The 19,734-nt window shown below is 45.4% G+C and overlaps 1 protein-coding gene across 5 annotated transcripts in view; it reads right to left on the bottom strand.

Moving 5' to 3' along the window:
• Nucleotides 1-5,028: 5,028 nt before the first annotated feature.
• The window catches only part of STEAP3 (STEAP3 metalloreductase), a 40,955-nt gene continuing 26,249 nt past the window's right edge, over nt 5,029-19,734 (bottom strand). For all 5 annotated transcript variants that reach the window (XM_036886622.2, XM_036886625.2, XM_036886624.2 and 2 more), the window contains 2 exons: nt 14,992-15,156; nt 5,029-7,803 (listed from right to left, as the gene is read on the bottom strand). In XM_036886622.2, coding sequence (XP_036742517.2) covers nt 7,522-7,803; nt 14,992-15,156 — 447 coding nt within the window. In that variant the 3' untranslated portion in view covers nt 5,029-7,521. The remainder of the gene's footprint in view (nt 7,804-14,991; nt 15,157-19,734) is intronic.

The following is a 19,734-nucleotide window of genomic DNA, read 5'->3' as shown; positions in this document are numbered from 1 at the left end:
TTTTTGCCTAACACATCTTTTACTATACTTTTATCCTTAATCTTTAGGTATGCCACTTATAAATAGCATATAACTATATTGAAAAATCTAATCTGGCAATCTCTATCTTTCAACTGAAGAATTTAGCCCATTTGTTTATTGTGATTATTGATATATGTGGATTTGTTTCTAACATCTACTTTTTGCTTTGTTATGTCTTGCCTTTTCTATGATATTTTTCTCTTTTCAAGGAATGAAACTTTCATTTGCTTTCTTATTTCATTTTTTCCCTCCTAAAGATTTGGATATTGTATTTTCAGCTTTTTAGTGGTTACCCTTGCCATTTTTCCAGGCTTAGTTAACAAAATCCAAATTAGTCTAAATTTGACCCTTTCCCCAAAACAAGGGTCTCAGGACATTTTAACTCAATCCCTTACTTAATTTACATGTCATTGTTGTCCAGTCTTTTAGTGTGTCCTTTAAAGAAACCCCATAAAATATAGACATTATTATTAATAGATAAGGCTTGTCTGTATTTACATTCATGGTTACCATTTTTTTGCTCATCATTCCTTCTTGTTTTTTGGATCCCCCTTTGGGATGATTTTCCTGCTATCTGAAGTATACCTTTTTAGAATTTCTTTAGATAAGAACTATTGGTAAACACTCTAAATATTTGTATATATGAAATGTTCTTATTTTTCCTTCTTTCTTAAAAATGTTTTGCTAGGTTTACAATTCTAAGTTGACAATTACTTCCACTCTGTACTTTTAAGATATTAGATCATTATTTCAGATTTCTACTGATTTGTTAAGAAGCCTGTTATAATTTTGCAATTGTAAGTTATCTTTCATTTTTCTCTGGCTGCTTTCAAGAGCTTCTTAGTGTGCCTAAGTGTGGTTTCATTTTTAAAATGTGCTTTCCTACCTGGTGATATACTTTGTACATTGTTCTTTTTTTTTTTGATTCCAGTCTTTCATTACTTTTGGAAAATCCATAGCCTTATCTTTTTTTTTTTAGATAATTATTTTTTATTGAAGGGTAGTTGACGCACAGTATTACATTACATTAGTTTCAAGTGTACAACACAGTGATAAAACATTTATATACATAATTCTAGGTTCCAGCTATCACCCTACCAAGCTGTTACAATATCTTGACTATATTCCTTATGCTATACATTACATCCCGGTTACTTATTTATTTTACCATTGGAAGTCTGTCCTCTTTTTTTTTTTTTTTTTTGTGAGGGCATCTCTCATATTTATTGATCAAATGGTTGTTAACGACAATAAAATTCTGTATAGGGGAGTCAATGCTCAATGCACAATCATTAGTCCACCCCAAGCCTAATTTTCGTCAGTCTCCAATCTTCTGAGGCATAACAAACAAGTTCTTACATGGAGAACAAATTCTTACATAATGAATAAGTTACATAGTGAACAGTACAAGGGCAGTCATCACAGAAACTTTCGGTTTTGCTCATGCATTATGAACTATAAACAGTCAGTTCCAATATGAATACTCATTTGGTTTTTATACTTGATTTATATGTGGATACCACATTTCTCTCTTTATTATTATTATTTTTAATAAAATGCTGAAGTGGTAGGTAGATACAAGATAAAGGTAGAAAACAAAGTTTAGTGTTGTAAGAGAGCAAATGTAGACATAGCCTTATCTTTTTAAGATTTACCTTTCTACCATTCTTTCTTTCTGTAACTTCAATTATTTGTATGTTAGTTCATTTTAACCTAATTTCTTATAACGTCTTTTTTATATTTTCTATCCATTTGTCTCTTTTCTATCCATTTTTCAGTAGTTCATGTAAGAAATGATGTGAATTTATTACCATTCTGGGTAATTTCTTCAGCTCTATTTTAGAATTCACCCATTTTCTCAAAGCTGCCATTGAATCTTTCAAATTAGTTTTGTTTTCTAACAATTTTTCATTTCCAAAGTTTCTATTTTTCATCAGGCATGGTCCTTTCATAGCGACTTATTGCTTACTTATTTTTGTGACTCTGTTTTTAATTATTAGGTATTTAGATCATAATTCTAATTTTGATAATTCTATTCTTTGAAGTTCTTGGGGGTTGTCTTTCTGCTGATTCTCACCTATAGTTTGTTGATCTTAGATACAGAGCTCCTAGTTGGTTTAACTGAAATTGCTTTCTCCAGCAAAGACTTAAATTTGCTTCTGCCAGGAGCCAATGACGACATTGTTTTGTTTATTTGTATATGCAATGGTGTTCCCATTTGTTTTCTGCCAGTGACTTCCTTTACCTCCCTTGAGTTTGGCAGTGCACTAACAAAATGTATCCTTTGTCCAGGAACTAGTTGCTTTGTAGCAGGAAAACTCTTTGGGAAGTTAAAGCCCTAATGAATTCTCTAGTTGGGGAAAAATTTTAACTGTTGGATTAAATTTTATTTTTAAGAGTAGGCTCTCTGTATGAAGAAATAAGCTAGGTTTCTGGTCCAGTAGATGAAATCAACACTCAGTAAACAAACGGTTGATTATTCACATTATGGGAGGTTTGGCAGTGGAGGCTTTTTGGTTGCTAAGTGCATCAAAGGTTCCACTTGTGACTGTTCATTTCTGAATTGAGAAAACAAAAATGAAGCCAGAACATTTTTAGTAACTATTAGAGATCAAAGTGAACTAAGATAAACTATCTGGAATTATTACAGAGACTGGTGGGAGAGAACAGAACTTAACTGAACAAAAACTCTACTTTGTACACTCCCCAGGAGACACTATTAATATGTTTCACCTTAGACAAAAATATTATAAACAAGTTCCTTGCTTTTTGGTTAACCCTACCACAGTTTTCTGGTCGGCTCCCATTTTGCTTTCTCCAACAATTATTTTTAACCTTTTCTTTCCTCTTCAACCCTGAGAGCCAAGTCCTCATCCTTGCCTGTCACTCTCAGCAGGTGGCATTGATTACTTCTTACAAAGGATAGAGATATTGTCAGAGAACGTCCACAACTACATCACCAGGCTAGACCATACCCTCATTGATACCTTTTTTTCCAAATTTTAAAAGACAAGATAACCCTCCTCCTCACCAGAGCCACCTATGCTCTGGACCTAATTTCTTCCCATATCCCCTAGAACTTTGATTCCAGTTTCCTCCCTGTCTGTCTTTCTCTGTCATCTTCAGCTACTTCTGTTCATCTTGTTCTTTTCTAGAAACATTTAAAACATATTTAAAATCTTGGAAAAAATAAGCAACTCTCCCTTACCCCATCCCCCAGTTACCATATTCCTAATCTTGATTTTACCTCCAACACTCCATTGAAATTCTTAATTTTTCATATATCCAAATCCAATGGACATTTATTGGTCATCACCTTACAGGAGTTTTCCATTGCATTCATCCTCATTTCAGACACATGCAGCATATATGCACATACTCTTACACTTCTTTAGCCCTTATTTTAAAATGTCAGTTATAAAGAAGGTCAACAGTGTTTAGTTGAATATCATTGTATGTCTCTTAAAATCAACTTATTTAAGATTATCACTTAAAATAATTACTATTCATTGTTAGTATTAAGTATATATATTTTATTGCCAGTTACTTTATACTTAGTTCTACTTTATATTTCAACTAAGACCTTATATTGATTTTTTAAAAGTATATGTATAGGTAGATTATATTATTTCTGAATTTCATTTTAGGTTAGTTAAAAGGGATTTTCAACCTAGTTGTTAGGAAATGTTAGTGCTGTTCTGGTGGGACTGAGAGTTTCTGCTCTAGTGTTGCCAAGCTCCCCTTTGTAACGTGACCAGGGCAGTGACCCAGAACGGGTGAGCTTCTGCACATCAAGGGCCCACTTCATTGCTTTTGGAAAAGATTCAGCTTGTCAAATAGCTGACTGATAATTCTTCTTTAAACTAATGTGAGTTTTTTTTGGTTATTTCTTATGTGAACTACTGAAAAATTGATATTTCTCATCTATTTTATCACTTCTTTGTAAACCTAATTCTCCCAGTGTTGTGTGTGGGAGGACACAGAGTAGAAAATCAAATCTCCAAGCCCAAGATTTTTCCTTTCCTATTGAAAATTATTTGTAGTGAAGTTGTTTTCTGGCTGTGGTTCTTTCATTGGAAAACTATTTTCATGGGCTCAAGGACACCTTTTGATTATTTTTAAGAAATGTTTTTTAACCACTGGACTACTTTCTGCACATGGGTTTCTTTTTTTCTTCCCTATGTGATAAGATAATTCTGGTTGCTTCAGCAGAAAAGCTTAACTACAGGATAGGTGGGTGTTCTCTGGAGAGTTTCTATGGTATTAATGGACCTGGGGCCAATGTCTGGCCCCCCCCTGGGGGCACCCTACATGGAGCACACAAAGTGCAAGGCTGTGGTCTGGTGGTGTGTGTCCTCTCTCTGCCTTTTAGAGAACATAAGGGCTGTAGCAGCACCATGCAGTGGTGCATCCTGCCAGGGCAGCCAGGGAACCAACCAGGGTCTTGGAGAAATTACTGAGGCAGAGATGCACTCATGTGTGGGCTGTAGATTACAGTACAGAAGAGATGAATTCATCTAAGCCTTTGTCACTTACAGTGTTTGAGGATCAATACCATCTGTGTTACTGAGAGCTTATTAGAAATGCAGTCTCAGGTCTCATCCCAGACTTATGAATCAGAAGCTGTTTGAACAAGATCGCTACACCACTCCTGTGCACATTAGTTTGAGAAGTACTGCTGCTCCAGCATACATTCAAGGCCATAGCTTTCAGACCCAGTGTGGACACTGAGCCCTCCAGGAAGCCTCCCTGACCCCACCCCACACTGGCTTTGGGTACTCCTTTCACAACCTGCACTTTGTCACTTGGCTGTCCTCCATGTCCTCAATGGCCTGTCACTGTAGGTCTCCATGTCTGACCTACCTTAGAGGGGAGCTCTAGCTCAGATCATTCTTTGCGCACCTTGCAAAATGTCCAACTGAGAACAAGCTCCAACCAGATGGCTTGTTGAGCCAATGAATGAAGGAGTTGGCAGGTGCTGGACATGGCAGAAATAAAAGCCTACAATTCACTTGAGCTTAGGTGTTTATTTTCACTGTTTCTTAGACAAGCTTTACAAGGTAAACACAAAACAGACTGTTTCAGTGACATAGATTTTAAATGTTAACCTCAGACCATGGCATGTAGGGTTTCCGGAGCACACTGGTTCAGGCATTCTTGTACCCAGAGGCACACAGAATTTACCAGGCTATAAGGGAGTGGCTTGCTTTCATGGGGATGCCATTGCCAGCCACCTGGAAAGGTCGCCAAGAGCAGCAGCAAACACCAAGCTGAGGCCGAGTGCACAGCCCTCCTGCCTTTCATGAACTGACTGTCTAGCTGGTGGGTGGCCAGCTCCTCTGTTCCCTCCTGCTGCCACCTCCTGGAGTCAGTCCCCTTCCTGAGGAGCACCTGCAGCAGGAGGTGGGCAGGAAGGGGCAGGAGCATCCTGGACTTTGCTCTGTGTCAGCATCTTTGGTATAAGGAATCATCCCCAGGCTCAGCGAGGCAGGAGAAGGAAGGCAGCCCATGCTGAGAAGGCCTGACGATCCTTGGTGGGGCCCAGTTGCCCATATTCTCCCTGGTTCCTATCCCGGGAAATTTGTGGGCCCTCATTCTGTTAAGCAAATGCTGACCTCTTTACTTAATCTGCCTCCTGTTCAGTGAGCCTCTGTGAGGACCACGGCTGCTCCATCAGGGTCCATTGGAGTAGCAGGCAGAAACACAGACAGGAAGCAGATCGTTGTAGCCTGCACTGCCTTCCCTCCATCAGTCACTGGCCTAATGAGATACTCTTGATTTGTTCTTTTTTTTCCTTTCACTAAAGGACCCTAACACCCTTCAAGACAGATGAGCCCCTGAGGGCTCCCTGGGGGGAGGCAAGGGCATCATCCTCTGGCAGCAGTGTCTGGTCAGCCTTTGCTGGCTCCACTATGTCCATCCTAAGATGCCCTCCAGCCTGGAAGACCTAAGACTATTAGTGTGACCAACACTCCCACTTCAGAGTGGAGTCCAGTGTGCATCTCCCTGATTCCTCGGGACGTCACCTCTTTGGCTTCAAAGTTTCTTCTGTGGATAGGATAGATCATCCTGGTTCTGCCAGGGGTTGTGGGCTCAGCCGACAACTGCTTTTTTTCCATGGGGAAATAAAAACTGGGCAGGAATCAGTGAGGGATGGCCTATGACCTGAGCACACATGTCTGGTGGCCCTGGCTGAGGTCCAGCCTCTTGTGCTTTGGGGCAGCAGCATTTCAGGTTTGCAACTTTGGCGGGAAAGACGCTGCCGGCTATATTGAAATGTAAGTGGAAGATTGGAGGTCCTAGGTGGGTCCAGCTGCCCACATTCTCCCTATTCCTCGGAGCAGTGTGGGGCTGGGTGCTTGGAGGGCAGGTTCTTTGCCCAGAGGTAGCAGAGACATTTGAACAGGGCCCTAGTGCTTTTCCACAGGCCCAAAGCAATAAAGACAACCAGCCCGCAGCCCCCTGGGCACGTCCCCCTCCTGAGAAAGGCTGAGCTGTGGTGCTAAGCCTCTCTGCCTTTCCTTTTCTCTGGAACTGACTGAAGAGGGTCTGCTCTAGGCCTTCCAGGGAGACATTCAAACTAATGATCTAAAAGGTGAGAAGGCACAGCGGTTTAAAGAACGGTCAGACCACTTCAAAGGAGGGAAATAAATTACACTTATTCTCAAGACAGGGTTCATTAGTGGCTCTGCAAGAAGGTAACTTCACACTCCTGTGGGAAGATCAATTTGCACCCACTGTGGTGACTTCAGACCTTCAAGAAGAAAATCTCCCCAGCTCAGGAAGGATTAGGGGAACAGCTTCAGCCCAACCCCCTTCCTTACCTGCACAGCTGGCAAAGGACGGACCTTTCATTTGCTCCTAGGGCACAGACACCAGGTTCCCCACCAGCACTCTTGCTCCAGCCTGGCCTCCTTCCACTAAAGGTGACAAAGGGGGAGCTGCACCCCTGCTCACTGGCAACCCCTCACCACCACCACCTCACCCCAGTGCATATAAACAGCTCCAGGCAGAGGTCACGTGTGTGCTGCCACCACACAGCCCCAGCTCTGCAAAAGCCTTGAAAAGTAGTGAAAAGGAAGTGTGGGCATGGATTGAATCCACTGAGGAGCTTTTCTGTGCCTTTTTTGAATCTCACTGCCTTTTCTGTGCAAAAAGTGTGTATCTGTCTCTGTAAATGTCACAATAATACATAAGCTGCAGATCTGACATCTGGCACTCGCTTTTCAGTCTACCAGTTGGACTTTCAGGGACTCAACTTTTTAGCTAAGTAAGTGTAATTGCAAATCCTGTGATATATCTGAAATATATATGAACATATATTACACACACGTGTGTGTGTCATTTTGATTACTGCATAAATTTGCATTCTGGGAATTCAGGCCTCAAACCACCAAATTGTGCATGATTATGACATACTGCTTGATCAAGAAAAGAAGCCTTGACAGGCTCAGGGCACTGTCCTGCTGCATTTGGTTTCCTGGGCCAGGCGCTGGCACCTCACACATGGCTCGTCTTCTGGACCAGGGCATGGTCCACTGGCAGCGTGAACTTGATGGCACCATCCTTCTCCCAGCCCCTTCGGATCTTGGAGAGTCTGCGGCTGAAGCAGGGCAGAAGAAACAGGCCTTTGGCCAGGATGACCACACAGGGCACCAGCAGTGTGAGTGTGAAGGTGGGAGGCAGGTAGAACTTGTAGCGGCTCTCCTCAAAGGCACGGGTCCAGCCATAGGTGAGTGTGTGCAGCGTGCTCAGCACCAGGGCCACAAAGCCCAGTGTAGACTGCAGAAGAAAAGAGGGTTGGAGTGAGGGCCTGGGTGATGATGGACACCATGATTCCACCCATGGCTCAGCTGCTTGCCTAGCAGATGGGAAGGAAGGAGGCTGACTTTAGTAGTCAAGGCTCTGGGTTCAAATCCCAGCCCTGTCACTCTGCATGATCTTTTTACTACCTAAATGCCCTGAGCCTCAGTTTCCCCAAGAAAAAAGAAATAATGCTTCTGTCCTCAGAGTGTATAAGGATTAATTCATGAGCATTCAATAAAATAATGCTTTCCCCCAAACTGTGTTATTAAGTTTGAAGATGTTTGAAAACATCTGACTGCTTTCATGTATATTTTAACATATATGAGAGTAACAAATGTCTGCCAGTTTACCAAAGTCATAATTTCATAGGTAATATATGGCCTAAGAAAAGGCCAGATAAAAAAGTAAACTGACTTTGATTTAAAGATAAACACAAACCAAAAAGCTTGGCATGTGGTTTTGGCACCAACAGTAAAGGTGGCTCCAGGGGCCTGATGCTGTGTGCAAGGCCCATGGCACCATATGGGTGCTCTCTGTGGGTGTGGCACCCTCACCTCCTGCCCATGTACTGAGTTATGATCAACACCCCACTTGGAAATGCCACCAGGATCATTCTCCTGCTAGGATGGAGATGAGTGACTGTGGGGAGGCCAACACCATCACAAATTCAAGCAGAAATGGTCAGGCCTCCTAAGGGGAGCCTTAAGCCACGTGGGGGCTTCTGTGGGTCATCTCCAGGCAAAAGCAGCACTTCATCATCCCAAACGCTATACAGACGTGACTCTCTCTGGGAACTTTGATTGTAGAAATAGCTGAGAAGTGCTGAGCTCTAACTCCAACCTCTGGAATCTTTTGCATGTAAGGTTTCTTGCAGGCTACAAATGAGGCATTCCAGACCCTGCTGCTGGAGCTAATCTTGACTGATACTGTGACACTGGGCAAGCCTTTCATCAGCCTCAGTGAGAAGTGTGTGATTTCAAAAGCTATAGTCCGAGGTGTGGTGGTGGTGGTGGGGTGCTGTGTAGATGAGCATCCCCCAGCCTGCAGGGAGGCAGACAGTGATGGAGAGCAGAGGGCCCTAGGGGTTGGGGCTTGATGGGCGCAGGGAGGAGAGGCACGGGGCAGTTCTGATGGAATTCTGGAAGCACTGAGGAGCACCTGAAAGATTTGGGGCAGGAGAGCCCTGTGTTACGTAAGGAATGAAAACAGCAGTGACTCATCAAGCAGCGAAAACATACGCATTTTCTCCAAGGAGACACTGGACCAGCTTAAGGGAAATGGCAGCATGACGGTACCTCAGGGTGCTCTTTACAGGTTGGTTTTGAGCTTTCCGCAGAGAGGCTGTGGCTGGACCTCCTGGCTTTCCTGCCAGCCAGCTCGTCAGCTTGATCCAGGGGCTCGGCTGAGAGGTGCTGCCCTGTTTGCTCCCTGCAGCCATAGTTCTCAGTGGGTCTGCTTCCCTCCCGTGCCTCGTTCTCACTCCTCCCTAGTGTGGGGACACTTTGCTTGGACCCACTCCAGAACAAACACCAGGAGGGTGAACCTCAATAAGTGGAAGAACATGGTTCAGAAGAATTGCTGCTAAAGCTTTTACTAAAAACAGTTATAAATGTTTTCTCATGGCTATGCACTATAAGCTCATAGGTAGGTTTCCAGGTACATATTTGACCCCAAATAAAATACTAGCTGCCAAAAAATCCCCAGTTTCTATGCTTCCTGGGCAACTCTGGTTCTCCTTGGCTTTGTGACCACTTCAAGGATCTTTTTATCCCATCCTTAACAACTTCTTGGCTCATGGGAAAGGCCATGACTGGCTCTGTGCTAATACCCACTGTTACTTCATATATCATAGTGAAATGGTCAACTCCCAGATGGAAGCCTCCTTGACTGTGAGTCACATGTAAGCAAATCCATACCGCTTACCTATCAAGAATTCCAAATCTCGTAGCAACTTCTGAACCACACCAACATTTTCTGAGTTCTGATATTGAAGACTGCAGTTAAAAATCCCAGCACTGAGAAAGTATTTGGGATTAACATCCAGAATATGTAGAAAACTTGTAAGCTCAACAAAAACAAAAAACCAATTCAAAAACAGGCAATGGAGTTGAACAGAAATTTCTCCAGAGATGGCCAACAAGCCCATGAAGAGTTGCTCAATAACACCAATCATTAGGGAAATGCAAATAAACCACAGGGAGGCACTGCTTTACACATGGCTACTTTCAAAAAAAACAGAAAACAAGTGTTGAGAAGATGTGGAGATATTGGAACCTTTGTGTGCTGTTAGTGGGAATGTAAAGGGTGCAGCTGTGGAAAACAACATGGTGATTCCTCAATAAATCAAAACTAGAACTGTCAAATGATCCAGCAATCCCACTTTTGGTATATACCCCAAGGAATTGAAAGCACAGTCTCAAGGAGATTATCTGCATACCCATGTTCAATAGCAGCATTATTCATAATAGCTAAAAAATAGAAGCAACCAAGTGTCCATCAACAGATGAATGGATAGGCAAATGTGATATTTCTATACAATGGAATATTATTCAGCCTTAAAAAGGAAGGAAATTGTGACACATGCTATAACATGGACAAATCTTTAGGACATAATGTTAGGTGAGATACCAGTCACAAAAAGACAAATACCATATGATTCTACTTATATGAGGTAGTCAAAATCATAGAGACTGAAAATAGAAAGGTAGTTGCTAGGATCTAGGGGGCAGGAGAATGGGAATTCTTGTTTAATGGGGACAGAGTTTCAGTTTTACAAGATGAAGACTTTCAAGATGGTTGGTAGTGATGGACACATAACAATGTGCATGTACTTAATGCCACTAAACTGCAAAAATGGCTAAGATGGCAAATTTTGTGTTGTTATTTTACCACACACACACACACACAAAAAAAACTGAAGAAGGGGAGGAAAGGTCCCCAACACTGACCATCAGGGATAAATCTTGAACGAGCCTGACAACCACCCTGATGTTCCCCCACCAGCTGCCCAGTCGCAAACTGTTGCTCCCCTAACTCATGTGGATTTCCTGGGCTTTGTTGAGAAGGCTGGGAAGTGCCTTTTATCCCAGAGAGTTTATCAGTCTGAGACTGTGGTTTTCAAATCTGGCTGCATGGTAAAATCACCTGGGGAGCTTGAGAAAAATATTCATGCCCAAGCCCCCGTTCCAGACATGAAGACTAAATTGTTATAGAGTGGTAACTTGGAGAAGTTTGGGGATGATGAAAATGTGCAGCAGGGGTAAGAACCACTCAATTAGGTGACTGTCGTCACCCAGGCCTTTCTGGCTTCAGGCTGAGAAACCCTCATGGGTCCTCTGCTCAGGCTGTTTGATTGGGATGGACCTGGTCTTATCTGTCCTTCTGACAAAGGCCACTGAGGGCCTTGATGGGCCCATGCTGCACCACAGGCCTTTCCCAGACCCTGCAGTGATGAGAAGCCGCCCAGGGCTAGGAACCTAACCCTGGGATCCCAGTGAAGCCTCACCATCTCCCTTGGTGACATGCCTTGGAACTCTGGCATTTGACTCATATGGGCCCCACCATGCTCAGCCCCTAATTTGGAGAGTGGATTGTGTTGGGCACTTGGGACATGCAGTGGGACAGTATAGAGATGCTGCTCCCAATCATACACCCTCATCCTTTTGCCATCCAGAATCCCATGGTGACAGATGGCAGGAAGCCCCAGCCTTAGGCTAATGGTTCACAGGGCGTGCTCACAGCCAAAGGCCAGCCAATAACAAAGCTCCTTTTTGGCATTCCAGACCCAGTGGGAAGCCTGGATGATTCCAGCAAGTTTGTTTCCCTAAAATTTGCTCCCCTTTGGAATACTTTATAGCCAAAGGAAGTCAAAGAAAGGGGGACATCGTCATGAGGCAATTAAGCCCCACCACTACCGCCATCCCCTTCCAAGCTAAGGCCATTTTTATTACATGTAATCTTGTTAGCAGAAAAGAAATAGCCAGGTTGTGGGCTCCAGCTGGTGCCCAAATACAACGCTGTGAAGGGGCTTTGAGTGTTGCTCACAAAGCTGGGCTCAGAGCTGGTCTCTGTCATTATTTCAGGCAGTCACAGGAAGTGCCTCTAACTCTAGGGCAGAACTGAGCTGCTAAGAGCAGAACCCTAAGTCCTCTGTGAGCTGCACAGGGCTGGTATTTTGCAATCTAACAGTGCTTAACTGGCTTAATTAGAAGCAGTCAGCACTGCCAAAACCCAACCAAAACAATAACAAGAACCAAAATCAAAACCTTTGAAAACAGCCTCAGGAACAAAAGGATACACATAAGCACAAGTCACCTCTGTGGGATCAACATGCTGTTTTGATGACTTTTAGCTAAAATCACTATAGACCCAGGGGTCATGCCAGGTTCATTGAGAACCACAGTGTCCCCACATCTAGTTTCTAAGCCTTAGTGCCCTGCTGTGGGCACCTGTGGCTGGGGAAGGAAGTGGGGTCTGGGGAGAGCCTCATTGGCAGTGCTAACTTTACAGGAAAAGGTTGCAAGCTTACATGAAAAATCATATAGCACTACTGGGTGCAGGTGTTGTGCATTTTATATGTCCGCAGCACACATCCTCCTGATGATCACAGGAGGTAGACACAGACACAAGTGAGGACACAGACGCTCTTGGAGCCTAAGAAACTGTCTAATGGTGCAGGGCTGGTAAGTGGTGGCCTTGGGATGGAATGCCAGGTCTGCTGGCTCCACAGCCCATGTCCCCCCACTCCCCCCTTAGAGGTTGCCACATATTGCATCATGCATGCCTAACACCCAAGGAGCTTGCCAAAACAGACTTCCCTCGCATCCCTGGGCATCTCCGTGTATAAGTCAGGGCTGGGCCTGGTATCTGTAGTTCTCCAAGACAATTCGGTGACTTCGACCTTCTGGGTGGCAGCTTTCAACCTTTTGGGCACATTTTTCATTACTGCACAGTACACAACCAGGTACGCCACATATGTAAAGATAACTATGGAATCAATACAACTGAAAAATTTAGAACATGTAAAGCACTCTGACTTTTTTGACATTCTGTTACACTATTTCATTAAAAAAAATCTGGTTGTGACCCACTAGACTGATTACATGACCCACCAGTGAGTGTCAACCACAATTTGCAAATGCTGCCCTGGACCATTCTGAGGCTCAGGGTTGGATTCTCTCAGCCTTTCTTTGCTGCCTCCTACTGAACTCAGAAGCAGGCAGTTGGTAGCTTAGTCAGAGATAATGGAAATGTCACACGCCTCAGGAATAATAGCAAAATGCTCTTTATTTTTCTTTCACACCTCATCCTCACAGTGGATCACAGCATTTCTGTAGGGCATTAAGTCCATTTTTTAAGAGTGTAAAGTGAGGCTCAGGGAGCAGACGTGACCTGCCCATGGTTACAGAGCTAGGATGCGGGGAGGTAGAGCTGGAACGCCCACTCCTAGGTGCGGACAGTTCCTCCTCCATGTCAGGTCTATTTTTTTGTGTACAGAATGCAGACATTTAATTTCCATGAGCAAAACCCTGCCTTTCTATCCATCTCTTCACTTTCCAACTTCCCTGCTCTTGCAGGGGCAGAAGGACTTCTGTATTTGTATTTCAACTCTTCAGTATGTAAAGCAGAGCATGCTGCAGAGGTCCCAGGCAGCTATTGCTAACAAAATCAAATCCCCTGGCTTTCTCTGGCAGCCAGAGCTGGGACTTGTAATCTACAGCTGCTTAAGGGAGCAACTTTCTGGTGAGGGGAGCAACCTGAAGTCTGTTTTAATTGTGGATAAAACATGCACCCCAGGATACTCCAGGCAGGGACAGAAAAATCCTAGATTTGAGTGTACAACACATGAGGATTAGTGTCAGATAAATAAAATTCTTTTTCCCCCTCTTATGCTGGCATGTGTCAACCCTAAGCACTCCTTCAGAGACCTTCTGAGATGAGCAGAGCCAGTGAGATTCGGAAACCGACATGCTTTTAAAAAACAACCACAACAGTGTTTTGTTCTAGGATATGTGAGCATCTCCAATCAGGGACAATTAATTTGGATTACATAAGAGCACTGCACTGTCAGTGTCCCTCTTTGAATCCTCCACTGTGTCCTCACTGCACAGAGAAAATACATGACAGATTTCTGTTGACAGCGGGGGTGGATATGATAGCTATTCTCTCCTCTAATACAATTTCGAAGGCAGAATCCAGTATTAGTCAGTGCCCATCCATGAGAGGGGATGAGTTAATCTGCCAGCACTCAGGAGTTGACCATATACTCTGCACAGGGAATAGTGCGAGATGCCTTGCTTGCCTGTATAAGCAAAACGGCTCTGTCTGTCTTGCTCCCAATTGCACCCCAGGTCTAGCACCATGCCTGGCATGCAGAAAGTGCTGGATAAACATTTACTGAATGAATAAATGCAGTGAACCTTTTGCCACAAGTGGCATCCCCCCAAATGTGTTCTGTGAAGTGTAGATAGCTGTTTTCTGAAAAAGGTGGGGGTGGGAGGGCACTAATGTTCTAATAGGTTATCAGGGCTTGCTTGTTGTAGACATTACCAGAATCTTTGACATGCCAAGGTGCACTGCGAATCTCCTAGGGGGAAGCAAATCTTTCCTCAAATTCATTTGACTAGAGACCTGTTCTCTAGATTTTTCATAGTAATGGTGTCTTTTGGGAAGTGCTGTGTTTTATCCCCTATAAACTGGTGATCCTAAAGCTCACCTCCCATCTACCCTGCATGAATCAAGGGGTTAACGAGAACAACAGGGCAGGGTTGAGATGAGGGTGCTGAGTGGTTGGCTAGGCTCATTCCCTCCCTGCTAGGCCAGCTACATGCCCAGTGACTGCATGTCATGGAATTCTGGTCGGGAAGCTCAAGAACGTAGAAACAATGCATAGTCTGGGAGTTGGGCTTCTGTCTAATTTTTTCATGTGCCTATACCTGGGCTTCCCCAGATGTCATGAGGACGAGCTTGCCCCAGGCAGCCACTTGGGAGATCTGGCTGGGCCCTCAGGCTCTAGAAGGCTCTGGCATCTGATTGAGCGGTCCTGTCATACAGACTATGAAAGCCTATGAAAGCCAGAGCTGCTTTGCAGAGGGGAGGTGCTTGCACACAAGGGCAGAGCCAAGGCCCGACTGAGGCTCACTAGCAGAGGCAGAGCCACTTTACCTGAACGAAGCTGAACTCCCTCCAGTTGAGGGAGTTTGCAATGGATGGCAGTGAGGTGATGGCCAGCAGGGACAGCGTGCCGAGGGCCAGCACTCCCATAGAGAGGTAGATCTCCATCCTCCAGACGTCCTCCTCAACCCAGAGGTGACTCTTGTTGGCCAAGACCTGATGTGGATGGAGGGAAACCCATGAGCACCGCGGCAAGGCTGAGCCCTGGGATGTGGGCGAGCGGGTACCTTAGGATGGGAGACACACACACCCTGTGCCTGGCTTTGTTCTCAGTGCTTTTCAGGTATCAGCTCCACACAGTGGAGGTCACTGTTACCCCCATTCCACCAATGAATGAAATGAGGCACAAAGATCAAGCAAATTCCCCATGATTACTCGGCTTAGTAGATGGCAGAGCTGGAATTAGGACCCAGGCAGTCTGGCTCCGAAGACGTGGGCTCCCTCCCCATGGCTTTCACAAATGTGCCTGGGGCCAGCCAACCAGCACATTCCCATGAGCCTAGAGTAAGCAGTCAGAGACGTCAACAAGACCCTTCATCCACTACCAGTTTTCTGGTTCCCAGACCCAGAATTGGCTGGGAATTGCTCTCCTAGCTCAGAATCCCTTCATCCCAGTGGGCTCATGCCTCTGCTGCCTGCTGCCCCTTCCAGCCTGTCTCACCCTGGACCCTTTGCCCTCCTGGTGCCCCAAGCTGTCCCCAGCACTGGCTTGCACTCAGGACACACATAGACACACACCAACACTAAACTCCTTAATAGTCCCTGGCTCAAAGCTCTCAGCTGCCATCTTCCCACACAGCTCCCCATTGCTCTCTGAGGATTATAGCTTTAGCTCAACTACTGCCAGAAAACAAAGACTGACATCCATTCATCAAGCTGACCAGTGAGCACTCATGAAGTACCTACTGTGTGCCAGGCCCTGGGCTGCCGAGAAGGATACCTGCCCACACAGAGCTCTGGGATCCCCCACTGAGCTCCAGGGACACACAGTTCAGGGAACCCCTGCAGACCTGGAGAATTTTACACTCTCCTTCCCCACTCGGAGCTTCCTTACAGCTGAGCAACTCCCATCCCTGCTCACACACACAAGGAAGCACTTGGATCAAGGTCCTTCCATCAGAAACCACCATTTCTAGACTAGACCAGATAGCAAAGTTCTTGGAAGTCAAGAACTCTGACTCTGAGAGTAAGGAGTCAGAGAAGTCATGAAATGCTGGTACTTTACTTCTACCGCCAGAACAAGGAACATACTTGCATTAGGAAATGAGACTATATTTAAGTAGACAAGTCTCTGCTTCAAAAAACAGAATAACTCAAACAGGTTTTTGGGAAAGTATTTTAGCAGGAAAAAAATAACCCAAGCTCATTTACCAGATGCAATAATATTAAAAATGAATCTAGTGGGCTGAGCAAAAATTATTGAAAAGCTTATGAGAAAATGCCATCCATTGGGTACTTGGCCTGCAATTTGAAAAAAATTATTGCTTCTGTTCTATTTTAGGACAGAATGGCTCATGCTGGTATCTTTAAGCCACAAACCCAGGGGTCCGGGGACCCAGGTTCTCATCCTGACCACTAGTCATGTGTGACTCTGGGCAGTTCCAGCCCTGGGCCCATTTCTTTACTGGGAGAGTTGAAAGAGGATGGTCTAAAACCCTATGATTTTGCTTGTGTACCAAGAATATGTCAATATTAGCTAGAAAAGTGTGGCCTGCAGAGGGCCAGAGGTCTCCTGTGTAACTGAGTCCAAAGAAGGCTTACTCACATCTTCACAGTGTTAACTGCTGCTAAATAAGTCATCTCCTTGTTGCAAGTTTCTTCTTCAAATAAACTTCATTAGTCATTCCTTTCTGCATTTTGGTAAGATCAGGCGGTTAATGTCACAAGTCACTTTGGATGATTACACATACATACCACATTAGCTTGCAAAATGTCTTGTTTTTTTTCCTCTAATATTTCTACTCTGCAGTGACACCAGGAAGGGGTGGGGTGAGGTGGGCAAGAGAGGAATGGATGGGGGGAACCTGCACGAGGACCTGGATCCTGGCCACCTTCAGTAGCCTGTGGGATTCTTACCCAGCTGACAGAGCCACAGTACGGTACTGAGGGCTCCCCCAGTGACCAGTCACACATGGTAACTGTTGCACAGATGTAACAGCTCTCCATCTCCCTACTAATCCTCCCACATCCAGAACTGATCAAGTCAGCCACCTTGAGGATGACAAGGATAGGGTGTTGATCAATAAGATGGCATGGTGGCATTCCTGTGTGGGACAGTCCTTTCTTGTGGTTAGACCCTGCAGGACCCAGGGGCAGGAGGAGGACAGTGAGGCTGTAGCTTTAGCCCCTCTCCAAGTCCCAAGGGAGGGTGATAGGTGGGGCTGACCACCAGCTAAACCCGGAGAAGAGGAGGGCAGGATGCTGAAGAGGCAGCTTCCTCCCGTGGGAGAATGACTTTGCAGTCCCAAGACCTCGACTGCAATGTTGGCACTGCCACTGGGGAGCAATCATGAAACCCCGGAAAATCCCTTCCCCGGATAATAACACTACTGCCTCTTTCTCACAGCGTTATTGCCAAGGACTAAAAGGATGTTTGTGAAACAAGTAGCATGTGACTGGCACACAGTAGGTGATTAATATAATAAATGTCTACTGATGTTGTTTTAATGGCAGCTGGGAAGTTAGACTGGTTCTTGCCCCAAGCTCTACATGTGCTCCTTTTAAGAGATGCCTGGTATTGGCTTCATGGTGGCCAATTTAACAATCAGCCACTCAGCAAACATACACTGGAAATCTGTGTTAGAAACCATGGACCTCAAGGGGTGCCAGACGCAGTCATGGAACTCTGAGTTGGGCAGAAGACAGACATGTAAATAAATGACTACAAAGAGATGCATAAGAAGAATCACAGGGCTGTGGACAAAATACAGCAGATTGCAGAGGTGGGTATGGGAAATGGGGGAGATAGACTGGAGGTAGAGTCTTTGAAGGAGGAACAGGAGTTTGTCAGACAGTCAAGATATTCCAGGCTAGGGGGTCTGGGACTAGAGGAATGAGCTCTGCTCATTTAGAGGACAGTATGGGACCCAAGTGTGACATGTCACAGGGAGATGAGGCTGGGAGAGAGCACAGCTGCATCGTGAAAGGTCTTTCATTACCCAAAGGACAGTGGGGAATCAGTGCTTTTTCGCAGTGACATGGTCAAATGACAGTGTTAGGCAGTTCTCTCCAATAGCCTAGACTAGATCTGTGGTCAGGGGGAGAAGACAACAATGTGTGGGTTAAACATTTACTTTGATCTCGACCTTGACCTTTGTGATCTTGAAATGCATTTCTAGGGGGCCACACAAGTGAATCACAGAGCACCACACAAATATTAGTCATTGTAGGTAATGATACTGTCAATATATAGGGCCTCAGAGGTTCTCCATACAGCTGGGATACAGCTCTGCCTTGAAATCTGTAGCCTCAGGGGTGGAAGGAGACTGGGAGAGTGTCTGAGTCCAGGCTAAGGGCAATCCCTTTCCCCAAAGGCCCAGTAGGGTAGCAGGGTGGTGAGTGCCTGCCCTCCTGGAGACCCTGGGAGGGCAGCCAGGGCAGGCTGGTAAAGTCACACATCAGGCATGAACTGCTGTCTCAGAGCCCAAGGGCATGGCTGACCTGCAAACTCCACGCGGGCTCACCTTCAGGTTCTGGTAACTCGCTACTTCTGGTCTGCTTGTTCTGTGTTACCCCCCCTCCCTCTACCATTCCCTTTCCCAGACACACCCTCCGGAATCTGTGGCACAAGGTTAAGCCCCTTTGCATGGCAGGCCTTTGTTGTTCCTGAGAGCAATCCTGTTCTGTGGGACTGACAGTGGCCTGGCAGCCTGCACTGGGGTCCAGAAGGATGGGGAACTGGGGGATTGCCTTGCATGCACCCCTCTGCACCCTGGGACTTGCAGCACTGCAAAACTGAGCTAACACATCATTGAGGAAAGACTCGGCAGGCTGAAGAATTTAGAGAATGGCAGTTGGGGGGTGGGTAGGGGAAGAGAGGGTGCAGGGGTTTGCCTATGTCCAAGGGGTGGAGGCATTACCTCCTTCCCCACTCACTGCCTGAAACATGTGCCCCCCTTATCTGCTGTCACCTGGGGAGCAGGCATTGTGCCAGTCCCTGAGGAGCCATGCAGAGCCTCCTGCTGAGCAGGCTGGCTCTTTTTAGAAGTAAGAAAATATCATCAAAGAGCATCAAAAACATTAGCATTCAGAGAGATGTCTGTCAGCATCAAGGTCCTGAGGACAAAAGAGGGGACTGTGACTTGCTCAAGGTCAAGGTCTCTCTTTGATCCAATCAGTGATGCTGAAGGACAGGAGTCTAGTCTCCTGCCTTCAGGCCTGCATGCCACACCTTGCCACCTAAAGCAGGGGACAAGATTCTATGTCTTATTCCATTCTGTGGCCCTTGGGCCTGGTAGAGTGGATGCTCAGTGAATGAGTGAGTGAATGGCCTGAGTTCTGGGGTCATTTACTCATATGTTAACTTGGACTTGTTTTTCCTGCAGAAAGCAGGATGTCCTGCCTAGTGCTAGGGTTCTTCCCTTCTCTTAGGTGCCTTAAGCCCACAGGGGCGCTAATGCTAGGAGTCCGTGGGTGCGGAAGGACAAGAGCATTAGAGAAGCTGCCAGAGGGAGCGGGCCCCAGGAGTGAGTAGGGGGTGAGGTCTGGGGTTCACAGAAAGCAGCCCACCTTTGC

The sequence above is a fragment of the Manis pentadactyla genome, chromosome 8, assembly GCF_030020395.1.
Source record: "Manis pentadactyla isolate mManPen7 chromosome 8, mManPen7.hap1, whole genome shotgun sequence".
Lineage (NCBI taxonomy): Eukaryota > Metazoa > Chordata > Mammalia > Pholidota > Manidae > Manis > Manis pentadactyla.
The sequence above is the reverse complement of the archived record's forward strand: the minus strand, read 5'-3'. Positions and strand labels throughout refer to the sequence as shown.